At 36.9% G+C, this 12,380-nt stretch overlaps 1 protein-coding gene across 1 annotated transcript; it reads right to left on the reverse strand.

The window, feature by feature from the left end:
- Positions 1 to 1,285: 1,285 nt before the first annotated feature.
- On the reverse strand, positions 1,286 to 9,834 carry LOC136230859 (uncharacterized). Its single transcript, XM_066020056.1, has 6 exons — positions 9,570 to 9,834; positions 9,363 to 9,416; positions 4,423 to 4,496; positions 4,157 to 4,274; positions 4,017 to 4,075; positions 1,286 to 1,524 (listed from the first exon to the last, which is right to left on the reverse strand). The coding sequence occupies exons 1-6, from the start codon at positions 9,714 to 9,716 to the stop codon at positions 1,446 to 1,448; spliced, it is 531 nt and encodes a 176-aa protein (XP_065876128.1). The 5' UTR covers positions 9,717 to 9,834; the 3' UTR covers positions 1,286 to 1,445.
- Between the last annotated feature and the right edge of the window lie 2,546 nt (positions 9,835 to 12,380).

Consider the following 12,380-nt stretch of genomic DNA (forward strand, 5'->3'; position numbering starts at 1 on the left):
CGCATACCAAACAAGAAAAATTTGACAACCAAAATATTAAAATGACCAAACTAAACAAGAATTTCGGTTCGGTCATCAGTTTTTGGACTTTTTACTCAACCCCTAGTTCTATTGCAGTTTAATACATCAATTAGTTCTTATATTGGCTCAAAACTCCAACTGCCATTTTAACCTTCAAAAGTTCCAAATGACCTCATATTTCAGTAATCCCTATTGTGGCTTAATACATTTGTTAGCTCGGTGTCTTCTAAGTAAGTTTTACTTTGTTTTTTCTACTATTGGATGAGCTTACTTTGTCAAAGTTCATCATCATCCAATGGTGGAAAAAACAAAGTAAGGCTTACTTTGTCAAAAACAAAGTAAGTATAACCTAACCCAGCTTAGCTCTTATACTTGGTCCAAAACTTCAACTCAAATTTCAAAAGTTCCAAATGGCCCTTTCTTTTTTTCTAATTGCATTCGATAACTTCATATTCTTGTCCAATTGGAGTCCATGACCCCTATTGTTATACAATTGCATTCAATACCCCAAAACTTCAACTTTCAATCGAAGTTTCAAAAGTTGCAAATTATTTGTCTTATTTGGCATTTCCATTTTAACATGTGGCGGAATGTATTGGATGGCAACTTGCATTCAAACCCTTTCATTGTTAGCCGTTTATTTTTTAATTATCTGTACCCATCTCATTACCCTAGCGGATATATTTTTTCCCTCTCATACTCGTCTCATTTAATTCACGGGTACCCTTATCAGTTAAGAATCAATACATAAAATAAAAAAAAAATATTACAAATTTAACAAAATATAAATTTCATAAATCAACCATCTAAAAATTGAACCTTAATCCATAATCCATAAGAATAAAGTAATTTAATGATATTAGTCAATGGTTGAAAAACAAAAGGTTAAAGTTTGAATCTTACATCTTACATCTAAAAAACTAATAATATTTTTTAATATATAAAAGATTTATGACGGATAACGGGGATACTCTGAGAGGTATTCTCATACAGGCCACATCTAATGGTTTTAATCCCACACTCATCTCATACCCTTTTATACAGGAATAGTCCCATTAGACCCACGGGTACTGTACCCGTTCCCATCCCTAGACTTGAGCACCCGCTGGTCATCAGAAAACGCCAAAACTGTTAACCAGGCTTTAAATTTTGATGTAAGAATACTCAAACAATATCAATTTAGCACCCCTATCAGTGAATCCAGGATACGTTTAATTCTCATAACCTCATAACCTATGAAGCAAGCAATATGAACATGAATATATGGAGAAGAAACTAAACTAAGTGTCATTTATAGAAACATCAATCACATCTAAGTTTTTGTATGTTCATACATTGGGGCTGGACTAACCTCTCCAGAATACATCCGCAAAAAACATGGTGACTTATACGCTCTTTCAATCAATCAATCTGTCATGTGTTCTCTAAAATTCAGTGTCAAAGCAAGCCGTCATGATCTTTGAAACCATAGACCTCGCAAAGGGGATGTAACTCAAGCTATACCTGTAAATCAATTTAAGTTTATATCAAGCACAAGTATCTGATGATGCGTTATTTCTAAAACATAATCTGCATAAAATAGCGTTCAAACGAAAATGGACACAGACACAAAAGGAAAACAGACACATATACAAAAAGCGGAAACGATTAGGGATGTAAACGGAGTGGGCGAGGCAGGGAATGCATTTCCCATCCCTGTTCCCCAACTAGTCGGGGATTCCCTGTCCCCGCAAGTTAGACGGGGACAGATTTGTCCCCATCCCCGTCCCCACCTGGGATTTTCATTCCCTGTTCACAGATGTTCTAAAAACCTTATCCCCATTCTGCCATTCTCCAATCCCCGTTACTCACAGCGAATCACCGTTTATGTTATTTAAAGAAAAAAAGTCGCTAAAGCCTAAAACTTCTAAGTAGTAGTTAATAATACCAAGCATAAACAATCATATTCTCAAATTTTCTAAACCACAAAGAAACTAAATTGGAAACAACCAATCACCTAATTAAAATGTACTTAAATCATCTAAAAAATCAATTATCACAGGAAATAGTCGGGGATCCCCCAATGGGATTAACGGGGCGGGGGCGGGGGCGGGATCCCCACGGGGCAAGGATACCTTCCCCCATCTCCATCATGGGGGGGAAATTATCCCCATCCCCGTCCCATGGGGATTCCCCATCCCCGTCGGGGCGGGTCACCAACGAGGACATAGAATCCCCGCCCCACTTATATACTAGAAACGATACTAAAGAGAAGCGTCCATAATGCATTACCAAAACTTAATATTCACAGTAAATCAAATGGCTTAATACATTCCTAACTCCATGTACTTGTTCAAAAAGTCAATTTCCTCTTATTCATTTAAAATGTTCAATTTACCCCTGAATTTGTTTAATGTGGCCTATTAACTCCTTAAAATCCACGTGGCGGAGTAAGGAGAGATTTTGGAAAAGTTGAAATGTGTCAGGGAGCTAATAGATCACTTCAAGAAAGTTCAGGGTGCTAATAGGTAGCTTTCAGAGAGTCAATTGATCACTTTAAATAGAACATTTTCAAAGTAAATGGGGCAATTGACTTTTTTGGACAAATACAGGGGCTGAAGATGTATTAAGCCCAATCAACCTGTTTCACTTCCATAAGAGTGCAATCAAGCAATTAAAGTTAAAAAAAATCAATGGCCAAACACAACAGAAAAATGCAAGCTGAAGATGCTAAATTGAACTAGTTCTAATTTAAATAAAACTTAATCTTCAACCCCTGATTTAAATAAGAATATCAAGAGACGTAAATATAGAAAACTAGAGAAGGATTAAGAGCATAGTCACGTAAAGAATAGTCTCCACTCAAACATAAACTGTGACACACAGAAACAGAAGAAACTGCGACAGTGAATGGTTAGTAGTTTAGTAGCATTATTTAGGTACTTAGGTTAAGATGTTAAGTATATGTTAACATCTCTATGAAGTATGAACTTAACTTGGTTTTTTTATATTTAATATTATGTTTTTTATGTGGTTTTGTCTTGTTTGTGTGATCATAACTTCATAAGTGTGTTTTTTTGGTTTATGCTAGAGTATTAGTAATATTGATATCAAATATTGATATGCTTTTAACAAGTAATTGAATATATAAATATATATATATATATATATATATATATGTATATATATTTCTTTTTTCTGCGTCTCGGGAACGTGCCTTGTGTTGCACTTGAGCCTAGGCTCTAGGACCCCTTAGCGGGCGCCTGTAACAACTATGCTTACAAGTTCACCTTATTAACACTTTCAAGGAAAGTAACTAAATGATTTTAATAAATCAGTAGTATTTTTTCTCTCTCGTACTTCGATCATGTCTTAGTGCGCCTTTAACAACTATGCTTTCAAGTTCACCTTATATATATTTTTCTGCGCCTCGTGCTCCTTAGGTGTGTGCCTTGAGCCTAGGCTCCAAAATCATAGTTATCAAATCGAGATTCAACTCGTAAATCGAAATCCACATTTTGTGAATCGTGACTCGCGAATCGAAACGAATAATTTCAACTTGATAATGTCCGAATGGAACTAATTTCAGTTGATAACTTGATAAATAACAATCGGACTAGAGGAGAGTGAGTTTATCGAATCGTGAATTGTAAGCTTCTGTTATAATTTATATTTTCCCTATAGATTCGGCTCGAAATACAGTTGAATCGAATTGAATCGTACGATTCGAATCGCGAATTATAAGATTCTAATAACAGTGCAAATCAGTAGTCAATTTTCTCTCTGATACTTCCATCATATCTTGGTTATGAGGAATAGGCAATTTTCAGCTAAAAATGTGCAACAGAAATGAAAATGATGATCACTTTGTGACTGTAAGAATGACAAACTACAGCATGTACTTTTGTGTTTTTGTGTGTAAGCACATTGGAAATGAAATTGCAGAAATGTGGAAGTATAGAAAACAATCTAACCAAAACTTCAATATAAAAAGATAATCAAGTGAGGTTACTTACCAAACTAATGCACCAAATTCTAGGATAATTGCCAGAAGTGTCAAAAGCTTGTTATGCACCTGTTAATCAAATGCAATATGAATCAGCTGCTTTTCTCTCTTATCCAACTAGGATATATGGAAACAAAAAAGATTACTTACATAAAGTGCACAGAACAAGGCAACAATTATACTTGCAAGATATAGAGCTGTTGCATATATACGAACAGGATCAAGCATCATAGTAACTTGACGTTTTGGGCCTATCAGAAACGCTGTGCTGCCACAGAAAAGACTCCAACTTAGCTTCTTAAATAAAAAATACTAGACATGGGAAAATAGATATATTTGATGATCTTCGAACTACGATGATGAAAGTCGAGAGGAAAAGCCATGAAATAAATAGATCCTGTTTGCAGAACAAATACCTTCCGAGTGAAAGCAAATTGCCAAATGTGAAGGTTATCCCAAACTTGATTGGCTTGAAGAAAACCAGCATTGACTGTAGAATCAGAAGTGGAAAAGAAAGCAGATTAGTTCGTTAAGGACCACCAGATTCTGTATGAATCATATGATATAAGCAAAAAAACAGAAGGAAACATAGATAATAAACGTTAACTCCAAATTGTAAGGGGTAAATTACACCCATGGCCACTGAAATTCGCTCATTTTCACTGTATGGCCACTGAACTTCAAACAAAATATAAAAGCCACTAACTTTACACTATATTATATCCATGGCCACTATCACTGTTGATTATATGTTATGACCTTTGACTTCTTTTTTTAACTTGTAATTCCTCTCTCCTCTCTTCCCTTTTATCTCTTTTTCTCCTCTTTTTAACTTGTAATTAATGCGGGATGTGGAATTCTTTTTTATCAGAATTCAGAGAGAGGTATGATGTATTGAAATAAAAAAATAAAAAAAGTCACATTTTTAGATGCTACTTGGAATTCGAGTTTTGCAGAAGCAGCAGAAGCTCTTGTATCCGATTGCAAGTAACTCTACAGAAAGATGGATGAGCAACAATGCTCCTCTTACTTACAAACAAACAAAAATTTTGAGCTTTGGAGACCGCAGCCATGAAGCTTTGGGTTTGCCGGAATGATCCTGAAGATGAATGGGTTGGTGTTCTTCAGAAACTGAAGAAGCTGGTAAATTGTAGAGTTCCATGAAGAATTAAAAGCTGCAGTCGACGGGATGAAAGGCTTTGGGATAGCATCCATGGGTTGGGGAGATGAAACTCGAACCTGGAAGTTTAAATTCGAAGCAACTAGAGCTTTATGAAGGTAATTCATGCAGGATCCAAAACAGCAGCAGCATTCGGGATTGAGGTAAGAACTCCACTGCCTACTGCAATGGCTGTAATATTTTTAACCAAATGCGAAGATATATGAGAAACAAACTTATATACAACAACAACAACAACAAAGCCTTAGTCCCGAAATGATTCGGGGTCGGCTAACATGAACCATCATATAAAACCGTGAAATCAAGTCGTGTCAGCGACACAAATTCGCTCCCTCCACTCCGTCCTATCCACTACCATATTTTCCTCAATTCCCAGTAAACTCATATCACTCTCGATCACCCTCCTCCAAGTTTGCTTAGGTCTTCCCCTACCCCTCACCACTACATCCCTTTGCCACTCTTCGGTTCTCCTAACCGGCGCATCAAGCGCTCTACGTCTCACATGGCCAAACCACCTTAGTCGGTTTTCTCTCATTTTATTCTCAATAGATGCGACCCCTACTTTTGTCCTAATTATTTCATTACTCACCCGATCCTTTCTCATATGACCACACATCCATCTCAACATACGCATCTCCGCCACCGACATCTTATGGATGTGGCAGTGTTACTGCCCAACACTCCGTACCATATAACAATGCTGGTCTAATTGCCGTCCGGTAGAATTTTCCCTTCAATCTATTAGGCATGCCGGGGTCACAAAGGAAACCCGTAGCACTCTTCCACTTCGACCAACCAGCTTTAATCCTATGAGCAACATCTCCATCTACTTCTCCATCCGTTTGGATAATAGATCGTAACCGGAAGCAATCCGAGGCCTGAACAACTCTCCCATCTAGGGTGATTGTCCCTGCATCCCTACTCCTATGGCCGCTAAACTTACACTCCAAATACTTTGTCTTACTTCGGCTCAACTTAAAGCCTCTAGATTCTCATGGTTTGTCTCCATAGTTCCAACTTCCTCTCCACTCCTTCTTTCGTCTGCAAAGAGCATGCACCATGAGAAACAAACTTATATAAAAAGGAAAAATTAATCAAACATCGTCAAAACCCAAATAATGAAAGTCCGATTTTTTCTTCCGACTGAAACTGGCTGTCAGATTGAAGAACATGATTTGAGAAGAAGAAGAGAAGGTCCGTGGGTTTGGTCAAAGAGATAAAAGAGGAGAGAGGAATTATATGTTAAAAAGAGAAGTCAAAGGTCATAATACATGGTCAACGGTAATAGTGGCCCTGAATATAATAGTGTAAAGTTCAGTAACGTTTATGTTACGTTTTGAAGTTCAGTGGCCATATCATGGAAACGAGCAAAGTTCAGTGGCCATGGGTGTACTTTACCCAAATTGTAAGAAATTAAAACAGATGAAAAGGAAAATATTAGAGCAGCAATAGAAAAGCAAATCACTGCCAAGTAAGTCAGCAGTTTCCTTGCCTGAAAAACTAAGAACAAAATCTAAGACTATGTTTAGAACTTAGATAACTTAGGTTCTAGGTATTTTATTCCAGCTCATGTTCAACAATATTCTATGTTACACGGGAACTCTTCGTCACTAACGTTTCCACGTTTCGTGTCCCTTTCCGTCTACGTTTCTTTTCCGTTTCCATTACCGTTTTCTAACTATATTTCTATAGAAACAATGTTTCCCGGTGTCCGTTCAAGTGTCAGTTTCCATTTCCATGCAACATAGACTATATTTCTAGAGAACAAAATACATGGCCTCACAATCTTCTAAGACTTCACTATGGCTTTTTTGTATCATTAAGGAGAACTGAGTCACATGCATGCTTGAAGCTATCCTTGGATAGCAATTGAATGATGTGAAGATATTTGCAAGCTAAAGGTCAGACTCCCTTTTGAAGTTAGGTTAGTCTAAATTCTTTGGCACAAGACCGTACGTTCTCATCAGCGATTTAAAAATTCTTACTTCTCTAGAAGCTTAATAATCTCCTTCACTTGCATAAATGAAAGGAAAATTTATAAAAGCACACATTACATGCACCTCAATACTTGAAACACTGTTTTGGTTCATCTTCCACCCTGTCAACATAATGGGTTTCTCATGTACCTTCATGCTTTAGCCTACTTAGCTGACTATTATCTGTAAATATTATGCAAATGTTCTCGAATGTTAATGGTGATAAGCTATGTTGCACGGAAACGGAATCTGAAACAGAAACGGACACCAGGAAACGTTATTTCTAAAAAATTATAGCTAGGAAGCGGAAAAGAAACTGAAACAGAAACGCTAATGAAGAGTTTCCGTGCAACATAGGTGATAATATGTTGGTTTAAATGAACAGCAGAAGTAAAGGGCGAGAGGACACCGATGAATAGATGAAAACAGACATTGGACACATGCTTATTAAAAATGGTCCACCATTTGGTTAAAGAAAGAAGCAATTTTTAATCTTTAGCAAGAAACTCATCATTAGCGAATGCAAGCTTTCTTGCTATTTTACCAATTTCTAGCTTCTGAAAAGTTTAGGTAACTGTTAAATGGTATGGTATGTAATGCCCTGAGCCGAAGAAGACTGATGAAGTGTAAAATCAAGAAGAATGAACTACAAAGGCTTATGTTTCATATTTTACATTATTAATATCATATATGGGCATTAAAACTGTGTTCGGATGGGAACCTTCTGCATTCTCCACCCCGATTTCCTTCTCCACCCTCAAGAGTTTCTTCAGTATCCACTCTCCACTCGCCATCTTACTCTACCCAAAGAGAGGTTCTGTTCTTGTTTCTCCAGTCCCCATCTTCAGGTTATAGGTTATGGGCATTAAAACTGCGTTCGGATGGGAACCTTCTGCGTTCTCCACCCTCTGTTCTTCCACCCCCGATCTTCCTTCTCCACCCTCGAGAGTTTCTTCGTTATCCACTCTCCACTCGCCATCTTACTCTACCCAAAGAGAGGTTCTGTTCTTGTTTCTCCAGTCCCCATCTTCAGGTTATAGGTTTGGTTCCTAAAAAAATAAATTACTACAAGAGGTTTTCAATGGTTGATAAACCATCGTACAAACGAAAAACAAACACAGCCTCTCACTGCCTGAGATGTGCATGTCTGCTTTAGGAATGTAGTATGCTACTTGGTACTCTTGTTGGTAACATATGTTCCCCTGGGAACTTACTTCCTGTGAACATACTCAGACCCCATTAGAAACCCTTTTTTAAATAAGGTTGTAGTTAATTTCATATATCTAATATATTGGAGATGGGAGAGGCATTAGAGTGTGATATTGTTATATACTGTATTGTTATATAGTCGTGTTGCCTTTATATACTTTCTCTATTCTTTCTCTATTAGAGTGTGCGAGATTGTTATATACTTTTTTACCCTGATTTTGGACTTGATCCACAGTTCTTCATGACAACTGATCAATGTAAGCAGATGTAACATTTGGTGTTCTAGTAAACAAGTGAAATGTGCTCTCTCGAGTGAGTCTTAGTTGAACTTAAAATTAGTAACTAAATGATCAAAGATAATGGAGAAAGCAATGAGTTTCTGATTTGAAGAGCTACCCCTTTTATGTCTTTCAAGTAGGGATGTAACTGAGCCGAGCTTTGACTTGCTCATGCTCATCTTGTCAGAAAATTGACGAGCTCGAGCTCAATATTCTGTTTGGGAGTTGCTCAAGAAGCTAGTTAGTTTTATATTGATTTGAAATTTCTTTAACACAATTGAAACCTACAAAACTAACCTTCCACGGGACTACATTATTTTACATTTCCCGCTTTATAGAAATACTATTATTACAAGTATAATTGAACCAAGCTTTCTCACGAACATGTTCATAAACGTTATAATCGAGCATGAGCTTGTTCATGAATCTATAACCAAGCCTTCTCACCAGATTTCGAGTCGAATTTTGCCATGATCAAGTTCAACTCGTTTATAAATCAAGTCCAGCACGATAGAGCTTTTATTGAGCCGAATCCCAAACCTCACATCTACTTTCAAGTTACTTTTTGTTTTCTATCTAGTCTATGAATGTATCTTCTAGAATAAAGTAATAGCAGACAAACACCAAAAGGGAGTGGTCGGCAGGCAAAAGAAGTAAACAACAACAGCAATGATAACGAAAGGAAAGCAGTAATTAAGAATGGTGGAACTTACCAATAGTGTACAAGCTAAGCCAGAAACAAAGCAAATGGCAAAACCATAAAGCCTCTGCTCATGAGAGAGAGAATAATGCGTTAAAGTGTGTTGAAAACGAAACAGCAAACCTAATAGCCATTAAAAAGAAGCTTATTGCCTCAAATTTTCAGAAATTCGGAACATAATCAAAAATTGAAGAAGGATAGAAGGGGGAAAGACGGAGACCTGTTTGGTAGAGAGAGTGCAGTTCCGATTGAAGTCATCCATGAAAGAAAACGAACTACTTTCCTCAGCAGCGATTGATTCTTCGTCTTCGACTTCCATACCAACAAGCATCTTCATCTTCTCGAATGCGTGGTTCATCTTCTCCATTGATGGAGAATCAAAAAGACTATGAGCAAATGCTGAATTCGGGAGAGTATTACCTGGTGATTGTGTTGGATTGGATCAATTGGATCTGTTAAAAGAAACTAATCAACGAGTTGCTTCAATTGTAAGAGAGAAGAAGAAGATGATTTAGAGTTCTGACCAGAAAGAAATAGACCCGTCCACCGGCCCGTACCCACCCGATCCGCCCAAACCCGTGTCCCCTGTGCATGGTTTGTAAAATGAAAATTGATTTTAGGGACAGTTCGGTTCAGGTCTGTTAAAACCCGTCTATTTTTTAGCTGAGATTGATAAAAATAGCACGCGCAACCCAACCCAATCCGTCTTATGAATGAATATTAATTAGGAAATTTATATATTACTCGCTCTATTCCAAAATATAAGTCAATTTAGGTTGTTTCATCCAAATTAAGAAATATAATTAATATAGAGTGAAATGAATGAATTTACATCGGTTAACTAAAAAAATTATCTTTCATGTAATTATTAGTGAATAAGTCTTGTAATTTTGAAAAACAAATGGATCAAGATAAAAAATTTAATACTTAGACCAGAAAACTATATTAAAAGTTCTTAGATATTTTGAAAAAAAACTGAATGGCCAAAATGACTTATAAAAAGGAATGGGAAAGTAATATTTAAAAATTTATTTTTAAATATAAATTTTATTTTTTATAATTAAAACTACGGGTAAGTTACATGAATATCATAATTAAATACAAAATTACAACTAAATCAGATTAGCAAACTTAATTTTGAATATGTCATTATTTTCCATATATAACAAATAAGCTATGATTTTATATCATAATTTAAAAATTCTAAACTCCAATTTATAAAATTTAAACTCAAGATAATATATTCTAGACTCATAATTTATAAACTCTAATTTTTTTTTTTAAGAGGATCAATAATATAAATTATGGCCTTACGGCATCGTTACAAACCGAATCCCAAATAACCCCAGGACAATCCTCTAAAAAAATCATCGCAGTATCAAGCTCCCTAGCCCACACGGCTAAATTGTGAGCCGGCACATTTCCCTCCCTATGGGTAAAGCTAAAAGACATTGAAGCAAAACCCGAACTAAAAAGGTGGACATCCTCGTATAAATGGCTCAAAGAAACCGGCGGGTCCCGCAAACCATTTAACGCATCAATCATAATTTTTGCGTCCGACTCAATATTAATATTTGTAAAGAAGCAATCTCTAGCCAAGACTAAACTCTCCATGATTGCTTGTAGTTCCGTTGCTTCAACCGAAGAACATGGGTCGATTGGGATTCCAAAAGAAGCGAGGATCAGCCCCTTGTCGTCACGAGCAATCATCCCAACCTTTGCGATAAGGCCATTTTCCCCAAGTGAGGCGTCACAATTTATTTTGGTGATACCTCGTGGGGGTGGATGCCAAACCTTGTAAGAGTCTGAACCGATTACTCTATAAGAACAAAAGTTTGAACCATTCGGACTTGGTGACCATGAATCTAGAAAATCGACAATTTTGAGCTGTAATACTTCGTCTTCCGTCCATTTCCCCTCATGAACTAATTGATTACGGCGATACCACAGCCACCAAAGCGAACAAGCGAATTTAGCGAAATCAGATTTGTTGAGTCGTGAGAAACATACATGTATCCATTCCAACGTATCAATCACGTCAAGCTTTTCGACCCGCTGCTGCAGATCAGCAAATTTCCAGTAATTCTTCACTCTGTGACACGATTTCAACGCGTGTAGTGCATTTTCCTCAGAACACCGGCATTAGCAGCAGATTAAAGAACAGTCGATTCCCCTCTTCGCCAATGTAGTGAACGTCGGAATTAAGTTCCGAGAGGCTCGCCACAGGAAATGGCGAACCTTCAGCGGTATTTGCAATGCCCAGATTTGCTTCCAGAACTTCGACCCCTCATCGCCCGACGACGATGCCCTCCCCCGTTGTGCGGCACGACGGTTTTCCTCCAGGTGATCTCACCGAGAAGAAACCGTGATTCGTATAACCCCAAAAAACTTCATCCTTCATCCCCCTGGTACTGATTCGAATCTTTCTAACCTTATAAACTCTAATTCTTAAAATAGATTAAAAGTAATGATTTTATTAGTTTGATATAAATCAAAAGGGTAAATTCCAAAAACAACCCATGTGGTTTCATGTAATTCAAAAAAAAAAAACCATGTGGTTTGTTTTTACCAAAAAAAAAGGACTGTGTTATACGCCGTTACCCGAAAAATGGAAAATGGCTTAACACCGTTAAAATGGATGACGTGGCAAAAGGTAAAATTGGAAAATCAAAATTTTTTTTTCTTTCTCTCTCTCCTTCTTCTTCCATGGATGTTCTTCTCCTTCTTCTTCCTTCTCTCCTTCTTCTTCCATTCTTCTTCTTCTTCCTCTTCCTCCTTTCTTTTCTTCTTCTTCTTCCTCCTCTCTCTCTTCTTCTATTTTTTTTAATTCTGATGAAACAGATTCCGGAGATTTTCCGATTTCTGGACAGTTTTCTCTCAATCTAGAACCGTTTGGATTAAAAAGAAATCGTTTATTAGTTTTCAAAAAGTTGGAAACCATTTGAATTTTTATGATATTGAATTTGAATTCCATCTCTCATTATTTCATTCCCGAAGACCATGATTTCGAACACGAGGTAATCCTACGATA

This window comes from Euphorbia lathyris, chromosome 5 (genome assembly GCF_963576675.1).
Source record: "Euphorbia lathyris chromosome 5, ddEupLath1.1, whole genome shotgun sequence".
Taxonomy (NCBI): Eukaryota; Viridiplantae; Streptophyta; class Magnoliopsida; order Malpighiales; family Euphorbiaceae; genus Euphorbia; species Euphorbia lathyris.

Excerpts from the sequence above, each read along its gene's own strand:
- LOC136230859 (XM_066020056.1), bottom strand. The coding sequence starts at position 9,716 with ATGGAGAAGATGAACCACGCATTCGAGAAGATGAAGATGCTTGTTGGT. Across the intron at positions 4,275-4,422 it reads AATTTGCTTTCACTCGGAAG|CACAGCGTTTCTGATAGGCC; the intron begins GTATTTGTTCTG and ends TTTCTGTGGCAG. Across the intron at positions 1,525-4,016 it reads GAATTTGGTGCATTAGTTTG|GTATAGCTTGAGTTACATCC; the intron begins GTAAGTAACCTC and ends ATTGATTTACAG.